The 26,487-nt window shown below is 45.1% G+C and overlaps 1 protein-coding gene across 1 annotated transcript in view; it reads right to left on the bottom strand.

Annotated features, from left to right (window-relative positions):
* The window catches only part of LOC138663458 (zinc finger protein 271-like), a 94,647-nt gene extending 68,767 nt beyond the window's left edge, over positions 1 to 25,880 (bottom strand). The window contains exons 1-12 of the mRNA XM_069749668.1: positions 25,727 to 25,880; positions 23,475 to 23,624; positions 23,169 to 23,345; positions 22,963 to 23,086; positions 22,782 to 22,879; positions 22,502 to 22,592; positions 14,255 to 14,412; positions 6,978 to 7,127; positions 6,669 to 6,848; positions 6,462 to 6,585; positions 6,281 to 6,378; positions 5,684 to 5,774 (exon numbers count right to left, since the gene is read on the bottom strand). Coding sequence (XP_069605769.1) covers positions 5,684 to 5,774; positions 6,281 to 6,378; positions 6,462 to 6,585; positions 6,669 to 6,848; positions 6,978 to 7,127; positions 14,255 to 14,412; positions 22,502 to 22,592; positions 22,782 to 22,879; positions 22,963 to 23,086; positions 23,169 to 23,345; positions 23,475 to 23,624; positions 25,727 to 25,729 — 1,444 coding nt within the window. The 5' untranslated portion in view covers positions 25,730 to 25,880. The remainder of the gene's footprint in view (positions 1 to 5,683; positions 5,775 to 6,280; positions 6,379 to 6,461; positions 6,586 to 6,668; positions 6,849 to 6,977; positions 7,128 to 14,254; positions 14,413 to 22,501; positions 22,593 to 22,781; positions 22,880 to 22,962; positions 23,087 to 23,168; positions 23,346 to 23,474; positions 23,625 to 25,726) is intronic.
* Positions 25,881 to 26,487: the final 607 nt, after the last annotated feature.

The following is a 26,487-nucleotide window of genomic DNA, read 5'->3' as shown; positions in this document are numbered from 1 at the left end:
AATCATGTTGGTGAGTCCTCTCGTAACACTCCATTTTTTATTGTATATGGGCAACACCCGAGGATCCCGACTCCCTTGGACATCGCGACTCCCAATCCTGCAGCAGAGGCCGTGGCTCGCGACTTCGCCAACATCTGGAACAAGACTCGTGAGGCTCTTGTGAAAGCATCCCAGCGCATGAAGGACCATGCCAACAAGAGAAGACTTGATGCCCAGATGTTTCAACCGGGAGACAAGGTATGGTTATCAGCCAAGTACGTCCGCCTTAAGGTGCCCTCCTTCAAGCTCGGACCTCGGTACATCGGACCGTTCAAGGTGTCCCGGAGACTCAACGATGTGTGCTATCGGCTACTACTGCCTCCTTCTTTGCGAATACATAATTCTTTCCACCGTTCCCTCCTCAAACCTGTGATCCTCAACCGCTTCTCCCAGGATCCGGGAGAGCGTCCTCCTCCGATTTCGGCCAATGACGAGTATGAGGTCAGTGCCATCCTGGATGTGAAGAAGAGAGGGCGTGCCACATGGTACCTGGTCGACTGGAAGGGGTTTGGTCCTGAGGAGAGGTCCTGGGAGCCGGAGGGCAACATCCATGCTCCTCGTCTCCTACGGCGGTTCTTTGCCAGTCGCCGCCCAGGGGGGCCTGGAGGGGGGGGTACTGTCACCACCTCGCAGTCAGGGGCGCCTTCTTTCTCTTCCCCGCCTGCTCTTACCTCTTCTGGTCCTGTCCTTAGCCAGCAGGGTCACGCTCCGGTCGTCCGCTGGCGCTCCGGGGTCCGTCCCTGCAGACATGCTGCCCGGGTCCTTGCTCCCATGTCTGCTGCACTTCCTCCTTTCTCTCCCTCTCCTAGGGAGTGCATAGGGGGTGGGCAGGTGAGCTCTCTGGCTTCTTAAAGGGTCAGCCCCTCCCTACTCACTGCCCCTCCTCCTGGCCTATCACCTTGAGGCTGGAGGTATATAAGGATCTCAGTCACTCCTGGACACTGCCTGGGCAACTTCTATTATCCTGAAGTTGCTGCTCCAGGTCTTATCCTGCTAGGCTTATCGTTCCAATTTGCCTGTCTTACTCTGTGTTCCTTTTTTCCCTAGGATCGAGTCTGGTCTCCACAGCATCCGGAGTCCAGTATCCTGTGTGGTTCCCTGCAGTCTTCTTCCTGCTTCCAAGTTCCACATTCAGCCCTGTTTTGTTTATTAATTTCTTCCTACCTCCTAGGTTGGTTTAACACAGGTGTCTGCCTCATCGGACCCTCTATTGGTGGTCTAGGGGAAATCCCTGTATAGGGGTCACTCCAGCCTTGGTCTCCTTAGAGGTTTTCTGGTGTTGTGGCCCTGTGGCCTTCCTTTGGGGTGTCTCCCCTAGTGTTTGTATTACTGCACAATAAAGCGTTTGAACCTGCTTTCCTGGTCTGGTTCTCCCTTCCTGGTATCAGTAACTGCTGTATTTGCGGTCCAGTGGGTCCACCCGATAGACACGTCTGTAGGGCGTGACAGTACTATCCCGTCGAGGTGACCTGGGACTTAATTCCCAGGGACGGGATAGTACGTCATATACGATCGGCCGCGCTCACTATCGCAGCTGACATCCGGCACTATGTGCCAGGAGTGGTCACAGACCACTCCTGGCACATTAACCCCCGGAACACTGCAATCAAACATGATCGCAGTGTTTTCGTGGTACAGGGAAGCATCGCGCACGGAGGGGGCTCCCTGCGTGCTTCCCTGAGACCCTCGGAGTAACGCGATGTGATGTGGTCTTCTACCTCCTCCTTCCTGCAGGCCCCGTCCAATATGGCTGCGGGGCTGCTTCCGGGTCCTGCAGGGAGGTGGCTTGCAAGCGCCTGCTCAGAGCAAGCGCTTGCAAGCCTCCAGCACTGCACGTCAGATCGCTGATCTGACACAGTGCTCTGCAAAGTGTCAGATCAACGATCTGACCCTATAAAATGATGTCCCCCCGGAGCAATGTTATAAAGTTAAAAAAAAAAAAAAAATCACATATGTAAAAAAAAATAATACCAAAACAAAAATAAATAAATTGCTCCCATAAATACATTTATCTAAAAAAACAAACAATAAAAGTACACATTTTTAGTATCGCCGCGTCCGTGACGACCTGACCTATAAAACTGTCCCACTAGTTAACCCCTCCAGTGAACACCGTAAAAAAAAAAAAAAAAAAAGAGGCAAAAAAACGCTTTATTATCATACCGCCGAACAAAAACTGGAATAAAACGCGATCAAAAATACGGATATAAATAACCATGGTACCGCTGAAAACGTCATCTTATCCCGCAAAAAACAAGCCACCATACAGCATCATCAACGAAAAAGTAAAAAAGTTATAGTCCTCAGAATAAAGAGATGCAAAAATATTTATTTTTTCTATAAAAATTTTTCGTATAAAAGCTCCAAAACATAAAAAAAATATAAATTAGGTATTGCTGTAATCGTACTGACCCGAAGAATAAAACTGCTTTATCAATTTTACCAAACGTGGAACGGTATAAATGCCCCCCTTCCCAAAATAAATTTATGAATAGCTGGTTTTTGGTCATTCTGCCTCACAAAAATCGGAATAAAAAGCGATCAAAAAATGCCACATGCTCGAAAATGGTACCAAAAAAAACGACAACTCGTCCCGCAAAAAACAAGACCCCACATGACTCTGTGGACCAAAATATGGAAAAATTGTAGCTCTCAAAATGTGGAAACGCAAAAACTATTTTTTGCAATAAAATGAGTCTTTTAGTGTGTGACAGCTGCCAATCATAAAAATACGCTAAAAAACCCGCTATAAAAGTAAATCAAATCCCCCTTCATCACCCCCTTAGTTAAGAAAAAATAATGAAATTTAAAAAATGTATATTTCCATTTTCCCGCTAGGGTTAGGGTTGGGGCTAGGGTTAGGGCTACAGTTAGGGTTGGGGCTAAAGTTAGGGTTTGGATTACATTTATGGTTGGGATTAGGGTTAGGGGTGTCGTTAGGGTTACGGTTGGGATTAGGGTTAGGGGTGTGTTGGAGTAAGGTGTGGGGTTAGGGGTGTGGTTGGGATTAGGGTTAGGGGCATGTTCAGGTTAGGGGTGTGGTTAGGGTTATGGTTAGAGTTGGGATTAGGGTTAGGGGGTGTGTTTGGGTTAGAGTTTCAGTTATAATTGGGGGTTTCCACTGTTTAGGCACATCAGGGGCTCTCCAGACGCGACATGGCGTCCGATCTCGATTCCAGCCAATTCTGCGTTGAAAAAGTAAAAACAGTGCTCCTTCCCTTCCGAGCTCTCCTGTGCGCCAAAACAGGGGTTTACCCCAACATATGGGGTATCAGCGTACTCAGGACACATTGGACAACAACTTTTGGGTCCAATTTCTTCTATTACCCTTGGGAAAATAAAAATTTGGTGGCTAAAAAAAACATTTTTGAGGGAAAAAAATTATTTTTTTATTTTCACGGCTCTGCGTTATAAACTGTACTGAAACACTTGGGGGTTGAAAGTTCTCACAACACATCTAGATAAGTTCCTTCTGGGGTCTAGTTTCCAATATGGGGTCACTTTTAGGTGTTTCTACTGTTTAGGTACATTAGGGGCTCTGCAAACGCAATGTGACAGCTGCAGACCATTCAATCTAAGTCTGCATTCCAAACGGTGCTCCTTCCCTTCTGAGCTCTGCCATGCACCCAAACGGTGGTTCCCCCCACATATGGGGTATCAGCGTACTCAGGACAAATTGGACAACAACTTTTGGGGTCCAATTTCTCCTTTTACCCTTGGGAAAATACAAAACTGGGGGATAAAATATAATTTTTGCGAAAAAAAATAAAGAATTTTTATTTTCACGGCTCTGCGTTATAAACTGTAGTGAAACACTTGGGGGTTCAAAGCTCTCACAACACATCTAGATAAGTTCCTTAAGGGTCTACTTTCCAAAATGGTGTCACTTGTGGGGGGTTTCAATGTTTAGGCACATCACGTGCTCTCCAAACGCGACATGGTGTCGCATCTCAATTCCAGTCAATTTTGCATTGAAAAGTCAAACGGCGCTCCTTCACTTCCAAGCTCTGCCATGCGCCGATACAGTGGTTTACCCCCACATATGGGGTATCGGCGTACTCAGGACAAATTGCGCAACAACTTTTGGGCTCCAATTCCTTCTGTTACCCTTGGGAAAATAAAAAATTTGGGGCGAAAAATCATTTTTGTGAAAAAATATGATTTTATATTTTTACGGCTCTGCATTATAAACTTCTGTGAGGCACTTGGTGGGTCAAAGTGCTCACCACACATCTAGATAAGTTCCTTAGGGGGTCTACTTTCCAAAATGGTGTCACTTGCAGGGGGTTTCAAGGTTTAGGCACATCAGGGGCTCTGCAAACGCAACATGTCGTCCCATTTCAATTCCAGTCAATTTTGCATTGAAAAGTCAAACGGCGCTCCTTCCCTTACGAGCTCTGCCATGCGCCCCAACAGTGGTTTACCCCCACATATGGGGTATCAGCGTACTCAGGACAATTTGTACAACAACCATTTTCTCCTGTTACCATTGGTAAAATAAAACTAATTGGAGCTGAAGTAAATTTTTTGTGAAAAAAAGTTAAATGTTCATTTTTTTTTAACATTCCAAAAATTCCGGTGAAACACTTGAAGGGTTAATAAACTAACTGAATGTGGTTTTGAGCACCTTGAGGGGTGCAGTTTTTAGAATGGTGTCACACTTGGTTATTTTCTATCATATAGACCCCTCAAAATGACTTCAAATGTGATGTGGTCCCTAAAAAAAAAATGGTGTTGTAAAAATGAGAAATTGCTGGTCAACTTTTAACCCTCATAACTCCCTAACAAAAAAAAGTTTTGGTTCCAAAATTATGCTGATGTAAAGTAGACATGTGGGAAATGTTACTTATTAAGTATTTTGTGTGACATATCTCTGTGATTTAAGGGTATAAAAATTCAAAGTTGGAAAATTGCAAAATTTTTGCCACATTTCCATTTTTTTCATAAATAAAAGCAGGTAATATCAAACTAATTTTACCACTATCATGAAGTACAATATGTCACGAGAAAACAATGTCATAATCATCAGGATCTGTCATAATCATCAGGATCCGTTGAAGCATTCCAGAGTTATAACCTCAAAGGGACAGTGGTCAGAATTGTAAAAATTGGCCTGGTCACTAACGTGCAATGCACCCTTGGGGTTTAAGGGGTTAAAGCAAAGTTTGGCCAGAAAGACTGGACCTGGTCTTGTAGGGATCATATGAGCACATTCAGCAGCACAGAAGGGAGAGAAGGGAGATTCAGAAAATAAGATATCAGAGATCTAGGAAGCCAACAGTATAACTACCCTCCGCTTTCTCTTACGGACCCATCATAATAATGTTCCTCAAGTGATTTTCTAACTTGTCAGTACATTCTACATGCGCTGTTATTTGGCTTTGTAGTTTACAGATCTGGGTAGATAACAGTCACCGTCTTCTATCCCCAGAGGGTAGGTGAATCCTCCAGGTTGTAAGTTCTATATGAAAGGGCTTTCAATGCCCAAAGTCATTTGAACATTTTTCAATGGAGGAGAATGTTGTGGTCTAGAGGCAAAATGGCGATCTTGGTAATACACCCGGACTACACCACCGATAAGGCAGCCACAGCCGGTGACTGAGAAGAATCTGTGACTTCTCTGTATTTAGTGGTTACTACTCACCTGGGTAGTCATATGTAGGAATCTCCTCTTTACACCACCCATCACCCCTCACATATGTCTCTGTAGTATTAATATAGGTCAGATCTTCACTCTAAAACAAATATTGAAAAAAATCACAGACAGATGGAGAAGTCACATCTATGATCAGCTCTAATCCTGCCATCTCCACCGTTCTCATTACACAAGTATAAAACATATAATACTGGGGGATAAGGCTAGGTTCATATTGCGTTAGGGCAATCCGTTTAGCGCTAAGCGGTAGCGGATTGCGCTAACGCAATGTCTTTTTTAGGGTCGCGTTTAACGTTCCCCGCAGGGAACGGACCTCGGGTGCAGCGTCCGAGGCGCGTCACAAAACACCGGCACATCGCTAGCACGTGCCGAAAATGGCACGCGCTAGCGATGCGCGTTCCCATTGCTGCCAATGGGCGCGCTAACGGACGCGTTGCACGGCGTTAATTTCGCCGTGCAACGTTGTTCGTTAGCGCGGTCCCATTAACGCAATGTGAACCTAGCCTAAAACAAGACTGAGCACAAGACCTCCACAGCCATCTACACATCACAAGGGAGATCTCATGACACCTTCTGTTCATCTACCTGGTGATCCTGAGGAACATTGGGATCTTCTCGTTTACAGTCCTGTGGAAGAAGAGGACGGGGACATCTCTCTGGTGTTGTCCTCTTACTGGATAGATCTGGAGGAAACACATACAGGGACTGAATTCATTATTTACATACTGATAATTATAGGCCGTGTGTATTTAGTCCTGTCTATTACCTGATGATGTGGGGGGCTGGGGAACCTCCATCATGACGTCCTTGTACAGATCTCTGTGTCCTTCTAAATACTCCCACTCGTCCATGGAGAAATAGACAGTGACATCCTGACATCTTATAGGAACCTGACACATACATTGATACCGTCATCACTCCGATCCCTTCATAGCGTTACTGTATAATGTCTCAGCATTCCCAGCAGTGTCACCTCTCCAGTCAGCAGCTCAATCATCTTGTAGATGAGTTCTAGGATCTTCTGGTCATTGATGTCGTCATGTACTAGGGGGTGAGGTGGAGGCCCCGTGATTGGGCTCAGGGGTCTTCCCCATCCCTCAGACACAGGGTCCTGACAACTCTCACTAGAGGTCTTCTTCACTACTGTGTAATCCTGGTTATGGAGAGACACATTAATAAATCTCACTACAGACATTTCCAGAGTCCTCACCTCTACAGTTCTGTCCATCTGTTATTCCCATAGATAAGAATGATGTAATGTGACGTCATCAGAATCTCTCACCTCTCCAGTAAGCCGGAAGAGGATCTCTAGGCTGAGGTGTAATATCCTCTCCGCCATCTTTTCTCTGTCCATATCCATCTTTGATGGATAAATCAGGAACATTTTCTTGTGTAGAAGATCTTCACTGAGAGGATCCAATATTGTAGAGACCTGAATGAGAAGATGAGCCGATGTAACATCATAAAAATCCTGTGTAATAATACAATTACTGGAGATAATAAGGGAAACATGAGATTTATTATTTTACAGTATTCAGTTTTCTTCTTCAGATCTACTAATAAAACCTATATATTTAGGCCACAGACAACAAGCAGTTTCTTCCTGGGAGTCGGCAGATGAATACGTTCCTCATAGACTCATCTTCCATAACGCTAATTCTCCTCTCATTTACCGACAATGGAATCGGCATTAGCAATACTGCAGGAGATATTCATTACACGTGACAGGAGAAATAACTACTTCATGATGAGGACGACATCTTCATCTTCTACTACGGCTCTAGAAACAGATTTGTCCAGAGTCGGTCACTGACTCCATCCCCACCGGCCTCTATATGAAGGTTTCCCGTCTTCCACGCACTGTAATCTTCTATCACGTTAGATCTCAGCTCTGATTCACACACAGAAGTTTGAGGCTTTTATAAAAGATTTTTTGTTTCCACAAACACGGCAAACGAAATTATCTGATCTCAAATAGAGATGGGCGAATCCGAACAGTAAAGTTCGGCGTCCGTACTGAACACCTACTGTTCGGGCACGGACACAGACTTCAACAGAAAATCAGTGTTACTGTTCGGGTTCGGCTGTCCCAATACCGGGTGTATGCTTCGCTGTCATGTGATCGGTGGGGAAATCCTTCCCGCCGGTCAGGGAACCGCGCTTCCCATGCTGACAACGGTATAAAGTTTACCTCCGGTCACTGGTGTCAGCTGATGGGACTACTGCTCCTGTCATCTGATACCTGCAGCTGCTAATTACAGTGAGAGCAGGAGCTGTGGATGGGAGTTTTCATTAGCTGCTCCTGCGCTGTAAATAAACAATTAAAAAAGAAAAAACTAGTGTAGGTTCCCCTGTAGTTTTACTAACCAGCCAAACAAAACTCACAGTTGGGGGCTGCAAACCTCAGCTGTCAGCTTCAGCGAGGCTAGATAAGAAGAATAGAGGGGCCCCCATGCTGTTTTTTTATTTAAATAATTTAAAGAAACGGCGCGGGGTCCCCCCATTTTTGACAACCAGCCTTGCTAAAGCTGACAGCTGGGGGATGGTATTCTCAGGCTGGTAAGGGGTCATTGTGAAGAAACCAGATTGTATCTTAATTTCCCAGACAACCATGTTTTTGGAAACCAAAAAGAACTGATTTTTTATCTGTATATTGGCTTGTGAATTTAAGTGTTTATAGCTGGTGGGTCAAGAAGACAGACTTGCCAACTGGTATACTATCCAACATCTGTGTAAAGGTACCGTTACACTTAACGATTTACCAACGATCACGACCAGCGATACGACCTGGCCGTGATCGTTGGTAAGTTGTTGTGTGGTCGCTGGAGAGCTGTCACACAGACAGCTCTCCAACGACCAACGATGCCGAGGTCCCCGGGTAACCATGTTTACCCTGGTTACCATTGTAAAAGTAAAAAAAAAAAAACACTACATTCCTGTCACGTCCCCCAGCATCAGCTTCCCTGCACTGTGTAAGCGCGCTGGCCGGAAAGCAGAGCGGTGACGTCACCGCTGTGCTCTGCTTTACGGCCGGCCGGCGCTGACACTGGGGGACGCAGGGAAGCTGACGCTGAGGGACGTGGCAGGAATGTAAATATGTAGTGGGTTTTTTTTTTACGTTTATGCTGGTAACCAGGGTAAACATCGGGTTACTAAGCGCGGCCCTGCGCTTAGTAACCCGATGTTTAGCCTGGTTACCAGTGAAGACATCGCTGAATCGGCGATACACAGCCAATTCAGCAATGTCAGCGGGTGATCCAGCGACGAAATAAAGTCCTGATCATTCCCCAGCGACCAACGATCTCCCAGCAGGGGCCTGATCGTTGGTCGCTGTCACGCATAACGATTTCGGTAACGATATCGTTGCTACGTCACAAAAAGCAACGATATCGTTATGTGTGACGGTACCTTAAAGGTACCTTCACACATAACGATATTGTTAACGATATCGTTGCTATTTGTGACGTAGCAACGATATCGTTAATGAAATCGTTATGTGTGACAGCGACCAACGATCAGGCCCCTGCTGGGAGATCGTTGGTCGCTGAATAAAGTCCAGAACTTTATTTCGTCGCTGGACTCCCTGGAGACATCGTTGGATCGGCGTGTGTGACACCGATCCAGCGATGTCTTCACTGGTAACCAGGGTAAACATCGGGTAACTAAGCGCAGGGCCGCGCTTAGTAACCCGATGTTTACCCTGGTTACCATGCTAAAAGTAAAAAAAAACAAACAGTACATACTTACCTACAGCTGTCTGTCCTCCAGCGCTGCGCTCTGCACTCCTCCTGTACTGGCTGTGAGCCGGAAAGCAGAGCGGTGACGTCACCGCTCTGCTTTCCGGCTCCCAGACAGTACAGGAGGAGAGCAGAGAAGCAGAGCGCAGCGCTGGAGGACAGACGGCTGTAGGTAAGTATGTACTGTTTGTTTTTTTTTACTTTTAGCATGGTAACCAGGGTAAACATCGGGTTACTAAGCGCGGCCCTGCGCTTAGTTACCCGATGTTTACCCTGGTTACCGGCATCGTTGGTCGCTGGAGAGCGGTCTGTGTGACAGCTCTCCAGCGACCAAACAGCGACGCTGCAGCGATTCGGATCGTTGTCGGTATCGCTGCAGCGTCGCTAAATGTGAAGGGGCCTTAAGTCTGTACTAGTGACTGTGCATAGGGTGTGTTAAGCTTTGTTTATTGACGTGTGCTGATATGCTAATAGTGATACTTAATCCCATCACCATTGTTTACCTTATCTTGATGTTGGTCTGAAGGACCCTGGGTAATTCTAAAAATAGCTTACAGGCCTCAGGTATAAAAGAGACTTCTTTTCTTCTGGTAAGGAACTCTTCAGGATCAGCTGAAGAACACAGGACTGGTCTCGGATATCTCCCTACGCTTGTCGTTACCTCCTCTCTGTATGCATACTATAGATGGAGTAGCGTCCCTGGGAGCTCGGACGTAACATCTACCATTATCTCGGTGAGTCAGCGGAAGGGTGAGGCCCTGTAATGTGCACCATCTTGGGGTAATTGGTGGGATAGTTCTGTTTGCTATGGTGTGTTGTGGTTCAATAAAGCATTGCCACACTGTTTTACCTTAACCCTGTGTTGTCTGTGTAGTGTATTGCCAACCGGGAGATAGAGCGGGCGTTCAGTGGTATGAGCCCTGGTCCATGCAGACTTGCTAAAGACAGCTGGGCCAGCGGACGAGAGCACCCACTGACCCCATTTCTCCACAGTCATTGATATAGTCTCCCCAACATTAAAACAGCAGCCCATAGCTGTCTAGAAAAGGCGCATCTATTAGATCAAAAGGGGAGAAGCCAGCGCTGTTTTTGGTCAGAACGCAATACAAAAAGTGCACATGCACATATTAATTTCTAACTGTATATCAAAATGAGACATTTAGCATACAATTGATTAATTATTTGAGCCACCCGCCACGTCAAGGCATTCTCATGGGGCAGTCCTACTCTATGATTTTTATATTCGCTGTGCCATTATGGCCTCCTTAGTATGTTAGAAGAAAGACCACATTAATCCCACTCTACATTTTTTTATTATATTCGCTGTGCCATTACGGCCTCCTAAATGTATTAAAAGCGGGACCATATTGAATGCAAACCATACCTGTAGCGTTTCTGAATCACTCCCATGGCGCCTGAAAGGGTATGCGCAAATAAAGGTCGACCAGGTCCAAACATAGACATTTCAGATCTGACCTCCACACTGCCTGACAAGCACCTTAGATAAAGAGACAGGCCCATCTATTAGATGCACCATTACTGGTGCTTTGCCTGACTCTTCCCACTTGCCCTGTAGCCGTGGCAAGTGGAGTTAATATTTGTGAGGTTGATGTCACCTTTGTATTGTTAGGTGACATCAAGCTCACAGCTTAGTAATGGAGAGGTGTCTATAAGACACATATCCATTACTAATCCTATAGTTGTGCGGTAAAAAACACAGCCAGACTAAAATCCTTTATTTGAAAAAATGACACGGACTCCTTTATTAATCTCAATTAAACCATACTTACTGCATCGCCTAATCCCAGCAAATTAAATAAAAATCCAACAATATACCATACCTGTCCGTCGTTCTGTCCCACGCAGTAATCAATATCTGTGGGATAATTAGTTTTCACCAGTATGACGCTAAGATGTGACCAATCCGGCTGAAAACTAGTGGTGAATGAGCTGCTGAGAGCGCGGCATCTGTAAGCAGGTTGCGGGATGCAGTGATGCAAGAGAGGCAGAGCAAGGGTTAACAACTTGAACAGATTTAATATAACAGGGGTTAAACTCCTCATAGGGAGATACAAAGGGAGGTTGAACAGTACAGTGGCAGATAAGCAACAAAAGTGAGCAGCAATCATAATAATGGCAGTTCCTGAAAATCACTTATCGTATCAAAGGCCTCTCAGTCTTTAGCTGTAGCTTTGGAGACAATGGTGCCAGCAGCAGATGGCGTGGTGTGGTTCCAATGGGGTCTATCACGCAACGGTCCTTCTTCTGGCAGCACCAGTCGGTCTCCAGTACCTTCCGCTGAGCCCCTAGTCCATAGGTTGGTGAGGGCCACAGCAGGGCAGCAGCAATTCCAGAATCCGGCGTAGGGAGGTCCACGAGGATTAATTGGTCAGGCCACAAAAGTCTATCTGGTGCACGGCTCTCTCTCAGCAGCCCGGGAATTGTGCTCACAGATGAGGAACACACGGCAACTCCAAGTCTGGTGAAGGCAGGACATCCAACTGCTCGGTCCTTCCTGGACACTTGGGTGATGGCAGGGACTGGTGGGCGCAGAGCAACGCAGCGTGGGTGCTCAAGGGAAGGAGCACACTCTTCAGCCTGATGCTCGCTCTCTGCCCGTGCCAAAACTGACTGCTTCAGAGTGCGCATTTCTTTGGGCACGCGCCCTGCTACTGGGTCAGGGGATCAGTCAGGGCTTTTAAGCCTTTTCCCGGACAACAAGGGAAGCAGCCTCAGCAGTTCTGGGCCCGGCGCAGTGCAGGATCCGGCAGTCCAGTGCTTCTTCTTACACATCATTCGCCAACGGTTACATCATCGAGGCCAGGCAGAACTGCGGTGACCTTCGAACCGTGGGAAAATGCCAAAGATGAGTTCACCGCTGGTGAATGATGGTGTGCTGGCAGCATCTCATTCACCAGTGGTTTTCAGCTGGAACGGTCGCATATTGGCGCTGTCTTGGTTGAAAACTAATTATCCCCCAGACATAGATTAAAGCGTGGGACAGAACGACGGACAGGTATGGTACATTGTTGTTTTTTAATTTTATTTTAATTACAGGAGATCGAGTGCTTCACTGGGATTACTGGGATCGAGGGCTTCGAGGGCTGATATTCTCACGCTGGTAACGGGCCATTTATATAGCCCCCCAACCTTTTTAGGCTGTTTTTACAGCAGCATGCAGGTGCCCAACAAAGACGCACATATTAGATGTAGCGGTGGCAAGTGGGGTTCATATTTGTGGGGTTTGTCACCTTTCTATTGTCTGGTTACATCAAGCCCACAGCTTAGCAATGGATAAGTGTCTATAAGACACCCATCCATTACTAATCCTATAGTTACATGTTAAATAAAGGTACAGTCAGAATAAAGTCTTTTATATGAAATAACACTAAACACAGTTTTACATTTTTATTATTACGCCTAATCCTAGTGAAGCCCTCAATCTCCTGTAATACAAATAAAAAATATATATATACACCATACCTGTCCGTCGGTATCTCCCACGCCGTAATCCATGTCTGGGGGCTAGTTTGCAACCTGGACGGTGCCAAGATGTGACCGCCCCGGCTGAAAACTACTGGTAAATGAGATGCTGAGAGCGCAGCATCATTGACCAAAGTGACATCATCACTGGCATTTTCCCATGGTCACCAATGGTGAATGATGTTGCGCTATCAGCCGGGACGGTTGCATCTTGGCACCATCAAAGTTGAGAACTACAGTATTTAGCCCCCAGACATGGATTACAGCATCGGACAGAACAATGCACAGGTATGGTATATTATTGTTTTTTTATTTTTACTGCAAGAGATCGAGGGCTTTTCTGGGATTAGGGAATGCAGTAAGTATGGTTTAATTGAGAATAATAAAGGAGTCTGTGTCATTTTTTCAAATACAGGACTTTAGTCTGGCTGTGTATTTATGTACCATACAATTATAGGATTAGTAATGGGTGGGTGACTTATAGACACCTCTCCATTACTAAGCCATGGGATTGATGTCACCTAACAATACAAAGGTGACATCAACCCCACAAATATTAACCCCACTTGCCACCACTACAGGGCAAGTGGGAAGAGCCAGGCAAAGCGCATGAAAAGGTGCCTCTAACAGAGGCACCTTTTTTAGGCAGCTGCAGGCTGCTGTTTTTAGGCTGAGGGGCCTATATCCTCCTCCACTGTGTGAGTTCTCTGGTGCGTAACAAGAATAAATTTATGGTTAAAATATTTCCCACATTCTGAACAGAAAAAATGCTTCACTCCTATGTGACTTCTCTGGTTCTTAAAGAAATTTGTTTTATGGTAAAAACACTTCCCACATTCTGAACAGGAAAAAGGCTTCTCCCCTGTGTGGGTTCTCTGGTGCGCAACAAAATCTGATTTATGCTTAAGACATTTCCCACAGTCTGAACAGGAAAATGGCTTCTCCTCTGAGTTCTCTGGTGTGTAACAAGAAGACTACGTTTGTGGTTAAAACATTTCCCACATTCTGAACAGGAAAAAGGCTTCTCCCCTGTGTGAGTTCTATGGTGCTGAACCAAATCTGATTTCTCGTTAAAACATTTCCCACATTCTGAACATGAATAAGGCTTCTGCCCTGTGTGGATTCTCTGGTGCTTAACCAAATCAGATTTTCGGTTAAAACAGTTCCCACATTCTGAACGGGAAAAAGGTTTCTCCCTTGTGTGGGTTCTTTGGTTTATGGTATTTCCATATACTGAATGTAAAAATGACTTCTTTTCTTTAGGAGCAGATTGTGTTTTAATGCTTATTTTGTGACTTTCATTTTCCTTTGTAGTCAGTAATAAATCAAAAGACAGGACCTGTTTCAAAGGATCAGATGACAGATCTTTGCGGTGAAGGGATGATGGTATATCTGAAGTCATGGCATTCAATTCAGTTGCATCCTGTGGAATTTCGAGATCATCCGATTTAAAAACTGAAGATGTCAGCTGTCCCTCTGATCTCCGGGTACAGTCATCTGCTAAGAAAAAAACAATTATTTTTGAATAAAATATCCTTGAATTTTATATTTTTGAACATTTTGACTAATTAGCTTGCCATTTTTATTTACAGTTTATGTAAAAAAACTGTAATTATTTACCAAGACAATGACAGTTCACAGTCTAATAGAAAACCTTATTAGATTAATCAGTAGTGTGCGGTGTTCAACTGTGTTTATTCTGTCTCCCAAATATTGAATAAAAAGAAACCAACCAATGTTATGTAGGCGAAAATAATATGAATTCTCATCTCACAAAAAACAAGTCCCCACTCAGGTGCATCATCTGTCGATGGAAAAACAGAGGTTCCCACACTATTAGTGGCTCAAAGGCTGTTGAAAAGCAAGAGGGTTTCTATAAACCAATCCAGCAAAATCTACTCTCACTTCTGAGTCTTGCAGTGTGCTCAAACAACATTTAGGATCCCTGTATTTAGCAATGTTATAGTAAGCACAATCTGGGCACTAAGTGTTGGGTAATAAAATGGCAAATGTGTAATTTTTCACTCTCCAAATTCGACTGCATGTTAATTTCTGGAAAGTGGCTGTGGAATCAAAATATTCAGTCCTCCTACACGTGGTCAAAATTTTTGTTACCCCTCGTTTAATGACAGAAAATTCCACAACAATCACCAAAATAACTTGAATACGACAAAAGTAATAATAAATAATCTATGAAAATGAACAAATGAACGTCAGACATTGCTTTTCAACCATGCGTCCACAGAATTAAAAAAGAATAAAACTCATGAAATAGGCCTGGACAGAAATGATGGTACCCCTGAAAATGTGACAAAAGGGACAGGTTAAGTCAAGGTGTGTCCACTAATTAGTGTCACAGGCGTCTACAATCTTTTTTATTTATTATTACTTTTGTTAGAGTCAAGTTATTTCTGTGACCATTGTGTGTTTTTCTGTCAATTAAATCACTTTATGGGGATTTCGACTGTTCTGGTTTTCTGTCATTTAGTTATATTAGGGTTAGGGTTGATCGAATAGCTTTTGCATAACTCCTTATCCTAATAGCTATAGCGCTTACCGAATAGTTGCCTCGGGAACCTTGTTACATGGAGCGCTCCCGATAATCATCTGTTCATCGCTGCAGCTGCCTGTGATGTGGCTGTGTGACAGTCACAACTCATACATGCAGAGCCCGTGCCCATTTTTCGGCTATCCATGCTAGTGTTGTGACCATCACACAGCCACGACACATGCAGCAGCGACGCCGAACAGTTCATTATCAGGAGCGCTACAGGTATCCAGGTTACCAAGGCAGCAATTCGGGAAGCACTATAGCTATTCGGATAAGCACTTATCTGAAGCTATTCGATCAACCCTAGTTAGGGCTTCTGCATATGGTGTGTCCAATCTCATCTGGGATCTGTTCCTGCTGTCCAGCTGGAGTAATCTGCTCCCTACTTCAGCCATTTGGAAAGTACCACACCCTACTAAAGCTCAAAGCACATGGCCGGAATCTGCCAGAAACAGCGTTGTTCTCCTCTGGTTCAGTCCTCTGTGCTCACATTGTGGCTTGTGTATTTGCTTATTGTTGTGAACGTGGCCCGTTTACTGACTACTCTTGTGTCTTCTGATTCTGTCCTTGTGGTTCTGACCCAGCTACCTGACTATTCTTCTTGCCATCTAATACCACAGAATGGCAGGTAACACCATGGACCAAGCCTAAGGGTCCCAGTGTAAGTCCAGATACATGCAAGGGTGTTAAAGGGCGATGAGCAAGGCAATCCTTGGGATATGGAAAGCAGAGAAGAAAGTGCCAATCATGTCCATGGTGGATATCTTTTGAGCTGCCAGGTGACCCAATACATTGTGTCTGCAATCTAGTCTAGCTAGATCTACATTCAAATAGCTACATGGCGCTCCTTCCGTTCTGAACACTGCCATGTGCCCAGACAGTTAAACTGTATGTAGGGTATTGTACAAAGTTGGAAAATAATTTGTAAGATCCGTTTGTTTTCTATTATCCTTTGTGATTAATTCCAAAGTTATCACTACATAATGTGACACATGTCAGATATGAAAAATGGGGCCTGATTAGGAACACAAAACTGGCTGCAGGAAGAGGTTAAATCAGAGTATTTTTGACACGGACTTCTGTAATCAAAAACTGTGACTATAGACAATAACACAACTACTGAAATGATCAATCTTAACAGTCTCCATCAGTAATAAATGAGCAGCTAGTGGTAAAACCTAAAAAAGTCGCAGCCAGCTCACCAACCAGACCATCGAAAGCGGAGCACAGGAGCCCGTCCTGATCCAGACGTCCAGCAGCAGCACTTCCAACAAAGTAGACACTCCAGCTCCAGCAAGATGGATAAAAAGTTGCTAATTTTATTCATCCAAAGTGGCAATAAAAGCAGAAAAATTCCTTACAAAAAGTGGACCAGACAGGTGATTGTAAGAATACGGCTACGCGTTTCGACCTATAGCGGTCTTACTCATGCCCATGCAGCTCCAGGAATGAGCGCGCTATATCTCCCATACAGGCTTAAGACACGCCCCCCATATCACATGACAGGTTCGTAAGGTCCTAGAGCTACAAATGTCTGAACATATTAAAAATAGACTATAACATACACAACATACTAAAACACTAACAATAGTGATACATAATTTCACTTTTCTTGTTCATGCCTGCAGGATAACGAGTATTTAGATTGTAGATCCAAAAGGCCTCTCTAGTGAGCAGGCGTCTCCTTGAATCTCCTCCGCGATGTGACATATACACTTTCTCAATACCCTGCACCCTTAGAGCGGTGATATCCCCATTATGTTGTAAATTAAAATGTCTCGATACCATAGAGATATTTTTATTTGTATTTCTTATATTGGGGTTAATAGCGTCTCTAATGTGTTCAGTTATTCGAGTTTTTAATTTACGTGACGTACACCCTATATATCTCTGTGTATATGTCACATCGCGGAGGAGATTCAAGGAGACGTGTGGTCGCTGGGGAGCTGTCACACAGACAGCTCTCCAGCGACCAACGATGCCGAGGTACCCGGGTAACCAGGGTAAACATCGGGTTACTAAGCGCGGCCCTGCGCTTAGTAACCCGATGTTTACCCTGGTTACAAGTGAACGCATCGCTAGATCGCATCGCTAGATCGCTAGATCGGTGTCACACACACCGATCTAGCGATGACAGCAGGAGATCCAGCGACGAAAGAAAGTTCTAAACGATCTGCTACGACGTACGATTCTCAGCAGGATCCCTGATCGCTGCTGCGTGTCAGACACAGCGATATCGTAACGATATCGCTGGAACGTCACGAATCGTACCATCGTAGCGATCGAAATGGCAGTGTGTGACGGTACCCTTAAAATTACCTTTTAGTATTAAGACTTTTAAATCTGTCATACTGTGTCCCGGTCCAGAGAAATGTTTTCCCACCGGTGTGTCCATTTCATTCCTGATTGTGTGTCTGTGTAGATTCATCCTAGTTAGTAGTTTTTACATGGTTTCCACAATATAAATACTTCCAGGGCACCTCGTACATTGTATCATGTACACCACATTGGAGGATGTACATGAAAAGGAACCCGTGACCTTTAGTCCTGATTTGTGTTTGGTTCATGGACTATATTTTTTGGTAATATGTGGGTACAAGTTTAGCATTTTATATTGTTACATGGGAATGTGCCAGTCACTGATGGTGATGAGAGGGCACTTCTGACAAGGAGATTCCTTAAGTTAGGGGGCCATTTATAGGAGAGAAGTGGTAGTTCTGGGAATGTATCTTTCAATTTGTGGTCTCTGTGGAATATGGGTTGGAGATCAGCACCAATTTTCCTTAGAACGCTCATGTGGGGGTTGAATGTGACCACAAGAGGTACCCTGTTGTTGTCCTCCCTCAGTGTGTAATCCAGGAGGCTGTGTCTTGGGACCCTTGTAGCCCTGTGGATCTGCTCATCTATTACCAGTGGATGGTATCCTTGTTGTAGGAATGTGTTCCTCAGTGATAGCAGCTGTAGTTCCCTTTCTTTACTGTCTGAACAGATCCGAATATACATCAGAGCTTGACTGTAGATGATGGATTTTTTGGTGTGTCTTGGATGAAAAATGTTCCATCTAAGATATGCCGGACGTCCTGTGGGCTTATGGTAAATTGAGGTTTTTCATGGTGTTGTCCTTGATGTATATGGTCATGTCCCGAAAATGTATTTGGGTCTTTGAAAAGTTGAGGGTGAGCTTGATGGTTGGGTGGTACTTATTGAAGTTTTTGTGTAAGGTGAGTAGATTATCTTTTGAGCCTGTCCAGATTATTAGCAGATCATCAATGTAGCGGAAGTATGCAAGAGGTTTAACAGAGCAAGATGACAAAAATTCTTACTCCAGTTTCGCCAAAAATAAGTTAGGCTAAGTTCACACTGCGTTAGTGCAGTCCGTTCAACACATACCTTAAACGGACTGCGCTAACGCAAGTGCCGATGTTGGCACAGCGCTAGCACAGATGGAGCATCAGCTAGCTCCATCTGTGCTAGCAGTGATAGACCCAGAAACACTGCAGCCCGCGTCTCGGGTCCGTCACTCAATGACGGCACATCGATAGTGAACGCCCATTGTGGGCGTGCGCTAGCGATGTGTCCGCCATAGAAAGTAATGGCGGCGTTAACGGACTACGTTACACCGCGTTATGCCGCGGTGTAACGTAGTCCGTTAAACGGGTCACACTAACGCAGTGTGAACCCAGCCTTAGCATATTGTGCAGACATTTTGCTTCCCATGGCGCTGCCCATACACTGTTGGTATAAATTGCTCCCAAAAGAAAAATAGTTGTGATGGAGCACAAACCTGATCTAGCCACAGTGCCGGTTCTGTGGCTAGATTGTTCTTTTGAAGGAAATATTTCCATGCTGCAATTCCATCCTCATGAGGAACGTTGGAATAGATAGACTCTACATCCATGGTGGCTAGTATCGTTTCTTCTGGAAGTGGGCCCAGCGCTGACAATTTGCAAAGAGTATCCATGATGTCCTGGATATAGCTGGGTGTGCACCTCACCAAGGGCTTCAGAATGTTCTCCACCCAGCCGGAAATATTCTCAGTTAAAGTCCCAATACCAGAGGTGATAGGCCTCCCAGGATTACCTTCTTTATGTATTTTAGGCTGGGTTCACATTGCGTTAATGGCAATGCGCTGACGGCATCTGTTATATAGCGCCACTAACGCTATGTAACGGATGCGTTAGCGCACCCATTGACTGCAATCGTGTAGCGCATCGCTAACACGTGTCATAATAACGCATTCTGTGACGGACCCTCGAACGTGGTCTGCAGCGTTTCGGGGCCCGTCACCGCTAGCGCAGATGGAGTATCTGCGCTAGCGCGATCATATCACGCGATCTTTAACAGCACTTGCGTTAACGCATGCGTTGAACGGACTGCACTAACACCATGTGAACCCAGCCTTAGGCAACATGTAGAAGGTATCTGTTTGGGGATTGTCTGGTGTTAGTTACAGTATTGAGGATGAAGTAGAATCAAATCCATTGATGATATGTGTTAGTTCCTCTGTGTATTGTTTGGTCGGATGTCCCTGAAGTGGAGTGCAGTATTTTATATCCAAGAGTTGTCTGTTTGCTTCCTGGATGTAATCTGTCGTGTTCATTATGACTACAGCTCCTCCTTTGTCTGCTGGTGTTAGGGCTAGCAGAACGCACCGAGTAATAGGTAGATAACTACAAGGTGCGTTCGCAGCCCGGGATCCACCGTACAGAGATATTTGCTGCTAAGTAAAGGCGGATGGACTCTGAGCTCACACGTGGGTTAGGCTTTACCCCGTGTGAACTGGTAGCGAACTCTGTTGCCTCACAGAGTCGCGCTGTACACAGAACTAATGCCCTAGCTAGGCTAATTGCCCCCACTGACGCTAGCTGCTTGCCTGAGTGTACAGTCCCAATGCTAACAGCTTAACACCACATAGAACTGAGTGGTATAGTATCCACTGGCATAAGCCAAAACCCATATGATATTAGCGCATGGCTGTGCGGCCATGCGAGCCTTAAATAGCTGCAGCACGTATAGGACCTTTCAAAGAAGGACCAATGGAATTGCTGCAGTACCTGAGCATGTGACCCTAGATCTCCACTGAGAGATCTTGCCCTGGGCATGCTCAGTGTGCAAAGCAGGACTTAGATCCAGAAAAGCCTGCTCGCCGCAGATCAGTGCAGGGTACAATAGCAGAGCCTGGAGAGGCAGTAGTAACCCTATGCACAGCATCAGTCCCAGTGAGACGCTGGGAGTGACATCTCCGCTGAGCAGGCTGCACTGTGGCCGATGCAGAATGGGAGACCGCAGCAGACACGGATCGAGATTCCCCCTGTGCAGCAGAGGAAACTAGACTCCTAACAGCTGGTTTGATAATGACATTGTTATTGGCTTTTAAAAATTGTATGGCTTTTCTTTCCTCCATAGTGATATTTTGCGGCACTTTATGGTGTCTGTCCAAAATGTCAGATATAACTTTTTTACGGAAACAGTCAATGTAGTGATCCGGAGTTTGGTTGTGGCCAGGTTGCGGGGTCCAGCTTGTCCTCTTTTTCTTTTTGCTGTGTCGTTCACATTGTCTTGTGATGTGATATCTGTTATGAAAGAATTTTTTGAGTAGCAATCTGTGGAAGAATTCCTCGATATCGCTACAGAACTGAGCCCTATCAAGCTGTTTTGTAGGACAGAATGTTAGTCCCTTTGATAGAACATGCATTTCTCCTGTGCTTGGCTCATATTGTGGACACGCCTGTGGGAAAACATTTCTCTGGAACTGGACAATGTATGACAGACTTAAAAGTCTTATTACTAAAAGGTCATTTTAAGAATGACACAAAGAAAAATATGAGAATTCAAACTAATGAAGATGTTCAGTTCTTTGACACTAGGACTCAATTTAACACCTGGATTTATGAGTCCCTACATGGATACAATTCACACCTGTGCTCTGAAAGCTGCAAACATATTATTTTCTGGTTAGCCAATTAAGGTATCATTCCTAGAATACTTTTGTCATCATTGGGCAGAGAAGTATTCACATCGATTTTTCTGGCTAACACTTTACCACAATACAATTTGTTATTGTACATCCTGTTATTGTACAGAAATTCACACTCACTGCTCAATTGATGAAAATCATACGGAGGAAAAAAGCACCAAACCGAACCAATAGACAAATGTACAAAACTTTATTAAATACCATTAAAATACAGAAACAAACACCACACCACAGTAAAAACAGGCAATAAAACCCAAGGCAAAAACATAGGATGTGATTTTACTCACAATTATTATCACCCCCTTCTTTCCCCACGTATTTTTACCTCCTGTGGTATCCGGACACCTTTCTTCATGTTAAATCGCTCTGTGCGTACCGGCGCTCCGTTGTTTGGCATTGCCGACGCCGTCTTCATTTCGGCTCTGGGCGGGTTGCGTCCACCGCCCCGCTCACGTGTTCACCAGTGGGTGTGGCCTGGTGACGTGTACTCTCTCATCCGATGAGGCCCTTAGTGATTCTTACCTCCGAGTGGTCAACTGCGCATGCGCCGCCTTTTGAGCAAGCGTCACATCCTCTTTCCATACCAATCATGATTAATGCTTCTGACGTATATAAGGGCGCCATTTCTTCATGACGCCAGACCCCCGGAAGAAGGCACTGCGCCGAAACACGCATTGGGGGTGGTAGGCACAACGGCTCTTCAGGTAAACCCCTAGGCATAACCTTTTTATTTTGGCTTGATGGTTCTTGCTTTTTTTACCACTGTGGTTATTGACTTTTTGCACCTCTCCTGTGCCGTTATTCATTTGTATTCTTATACATACTCCATACCTATTAGATCTTCAAGTGGCACATGTCAGCACAATGCACTTTTTGAGCATACCTACATAACTATCATTATGTTTTTGCCTTGGGTTTTATTGCCTGTTTTTACTGTGGTACCTTCCTTGCTCTTGGTTGACCACTGTCATTTTCCTGTGATTACCCTTTTGTTATGTTTGTTTCGGTATTTTAATGGTATTTAATAAAGTTTTGAACATTTAGTGGTTACTACTCACCTGGGTAGTCACATGTAGGAATCTCCTCTTTACACCGCTCATCACCCCTCACATATGTCGCTGTAGTATTAATATGGGTCAGATCTTCACTCTAAAACAAAAATTCACAGATAGATGGAAAAGTCAAATCTATGATCAGCTCTAATCCTGCCATCTCCACCGTTCTCATTACACAAGTATAAAACATATAATACTGGTGGATAAAACAAGACTGAGCACAAGACCTTCACAGCCGTCTACACACCATAGGGGAGATCTCATGACACCTCTCTCCATCTACCTGATGATCCTGAGGAACATTGGGATCTTCTTGTTTACAGTCCTGTGGAAGAAGAGGACAGGGACATCTCTCTGGTGTTGTCCTCTTACTGGATAGATCTAGAGGAAACACATACAAGGACTGAATTCATTCTTTACATACAGATAATTATAGGCCGTGTGTATTTAGTCCTGTCTATTACCTGGTGATGTGAGGGGCTGGGGAACCTCCATCATGACGTTCTTGTACAGATCTTTGTGTCCCTCTAAATACTCCCACTCCTCCAAGGAGAAATAGACAGCGACATCCTGACACCTTATAGGAACCTGACACATACAATGATACCGTCATCCCCCGATCCCTTCATAGCGTTACTGTATAATGTCCCAGCATTCCCAGCAGAGTCACCTCTCCAGTCAGCAGCTCAATCATCTTGTAGATGAGTTCTAGGATCTTCTGGTCATTGATGTCCTCATGTATCAGGGGGTGAGGTGGAGGCCCCGTGATTGGGCTCAGGGGTCTTCCCCATCCCTCAGACACAGGGTCCTGACAGCGCTCACTAGAGGTCTTCACTACTGTGTAATCCTGGTTATGGAGAGACACATTAATAAATCTCACTACAGACATTTCCAGAGTCCTCACCTCTCCAGTTCTATCCATCTGTTATTCCCATAGATAAGAATGATGTAATGTGACATCATCAGAATCTCTCACCTCTCCAGTAAGCTGGAAGAGGATCTCTAGGGTGAGGTGTAATATTCTCTCTGCCATCTTGTCTCTATCCGTATCCATCCTTGATGGGTAAATCAGGAAAATTCTCTTATATAGAAGATCTTCACTGAGAGGATCCGATATTGTAGAGATCTGAATGAGAAGATGAGCCGATGTAACATCATAAGAATCCTGTGTAATAATACAATTACTGGAGATAATAAGGGAAACATATGAGATTTATTATTTTACAGTATTCAGTTCTCTTCTTTCCATCTCCTAATAAAACCTATATATTTAGGCCACAGACAACAAGCAGTTTCCTCCTCGGAGTCGGCAGCTGAATACGTTTCTCATAGACTCATCTTCCATAACGCTAATTCTCGTCTCATTTACCGACACTGGAATCAGCATTAACAATACTGCAGGAGATATTCATTACACGTGACAGGAGAAATAACTACTTCATGATGAGGATGACATCTTCATCTTCTACTACGGCTCTAGAAACATATGTGGCCAAAGTCCGTCACTGACTCCATCACCACCAGCCGTCTATATGAAGGTTTCCTGTCTTCCCCGCACTGTAATATTCTATCACGTTAGATCTCAGCTCTGATTCACACACAGAAGTTTGAGGCTTTTATAAGAGACTAGATGGTGGCCCGATTCTAACGCATCGGGTATTCTGGAATATGTTTGTAGTTTATTTATGAAGTTTTCAGAATAATGCAATTGATACACAGGATTCAGCCGGCCGGGGACGACCAATTAGTGAATTGTGGTTCAAATTCCGCGCCAATTCGCGGGCGTACTGCGCCTGTCGCTGATTGGTCACGCCCGGCCGCGAACAATCAGTGAAGCCAGGGCCGGCTCCAGGTTTTTGAGGGCCCCAGGCGAAAGAATCTCAGTTGCCCCCCCCTCTTTAACACATACCACGATTCATGATGCACAGATACAGCAGAGAAATATAGCACAGCCAAGTAGCGTATAACACAGCCACGTAGTATATAACACAGCCACGTAGTATATTTCCCAGCCACATAGTATATAGCACAGCCCAGGTAGTATATTGCCCAGCCACGTAGTATATAGCACAGCCTACGTAGTTAATAGCACAGACACGTAGTATATTGCCCAGCCACGTAGTATATTGCCCAGCCACGTAGTATATTGCCCAGCCACGTAGTATATTGCCCAGCCACGTAGTATATTGCCCAGCCACGTAGTATATTGCCCAGCCACGTAGTATATAGCATAGAGACGTAGTATATAACACACCCCAAGCAGTATATAACACAGGCCACGTAATATAGAGCACAGCGATGTAGTATATTGCCCAGCCAGATAATATATATCACAGCCACGTAGTATATAGAACAGCACACATAGTATATAGCACAGAGATGTAGTATATAACACAGCCCACGTAGTATATAGCACAGAGATGTAGTATATAACACAGCCCACGTAGTATATAGCAATGTGGGCACCATATCCCTGTTAAAAAAATAATTAAAATAAAAAATACTTATATACTCACCTTCCGTGGGCCCCAAGGTCCAGCCCAGGCGTTTACCGATGCTCCTCGCGACGCTCCGGTCCCAAGAGTGCATTGCGGTCTCGCGAGATAAACGTAGCGGTCTCGCGAGACCGCAATGCATGGACTGGAGTGTCGCAAGGAGCGGGAAAGGCGCCGGAAGGTGAGAATATAATGATTTTTTAATTTTTTTTTATTACTTTTAACATTATATCTTTTTACTATTGATGCTGCATAGGCAACATCAATAGTAAAAAGTTGGTCACACAGGGTTAATAGCAGCGTTAACGGACTGCATTACACCGCAGCATAACGCAGCCATTAACCCTGTGTGAGCGCTGACTGGAGGGAAGTATGGAGCGGGCACTGATGGCAGGGGAGTAGGGAGCAGCCATTTCGAGACCGGACTTTGCCTGTTGCTGATTGGTCGTGGCCGTTTGGCGGTGACCAATCAGCGACTTGGGATTTCCGTGACAGACAGACGGAAGTGACCCTCAGACAATTATATAGATTTTTTTTTTACAAGAACCAAGACAGGAGATATTAGATACCAAAGCCTCCATGTAGTTTATTTTTCTTAGGATATGATGGTTTTTCTTTGGTACTTTCCCCCCATTAGAAGGGACACCGGTGGATATTGGGGTCTTTACCTGCTACAGTCCTGGTGGGATTTACTCAGTAAAGTGGACATTGGACAAATATCACCATCAATTACCATCAGACTGAAGGAACATCGCTCCTCTATTCGGATCTATGGATCCAGGATGAAATCCACTGCGGCCCCTGCAAGAAAAGAAGGAGAAAGAGCAGAAGTTGGGTGACACCACGAGGCCTGAGATTTCTATGGCTGCTCTGTGCACACAGGACCTGTGATGAGGTCACAGGAGGGAGGAGTCAGGGGTCACATGATCAGGGGCCTCAGTGTATGCAGGACTCTGCTGTGCTGGTTGTCATGGTGCTGGATGAGGGGAAGATTATGTGTGGGGTCAGGAGGGGTTTACAGTGTGGATGTAGCAGAGCCGTGTGTGTATGAGGTGTACGGAGCAGAGCCGTGTGTGTACGAGGTGTACGGAGCAGAGCCGTGTGTGTACGAGGTGTACGGAGCGGAGCCGTGTGTGTACGAGGTGTATGGAGCAGAGCCGTGTGTGTACGAGGTGTACGGAGCGGAGCCGTGTGTGTACGAGGTGTACGGAGCGGAGCCGTGTGTGTACGAGGTGTATGGAGCAGAGCCGCGTGTGTACGAGGTGTACGGAGCAGGGCCGTGTGTGTACGAGGTGTACGGAGCAGAGCCGTGTGTGTATGAGGTGTATGGAGCGGAGCTGTGTGTGTACGAGGTGTACGGAGCGGAGCCGTGTGTATGAGGTGTACGGAGCGGAGCCGTGTGTGTATGAGGTGTACGGAGCGGAGCCGTGTGTGTACGAGGTGTACGGAGCGGAGCCGTGTCTGTAATACATTTATGGAGCAGAGCCGTGTGTC

The sequence above is a fragment of the Ranitomeya imitator genome, chromosome 2, assembly GCF_032444005.1.
Source record: "Ranitomeya imitator isolate aRanImi1 chromosome 2, aRanImi1.pri, whole genome shotgun sequence".
Lineage (NCBI taxonomy): Eukaryota > Metazoa > Chordata > Amphibia > Anura > Dendrobatidae > Ranitomeya > Ranitomeya imitator.
This window is presented reverse-complemented; position numbering and strand designations above follow the sequence as displayed.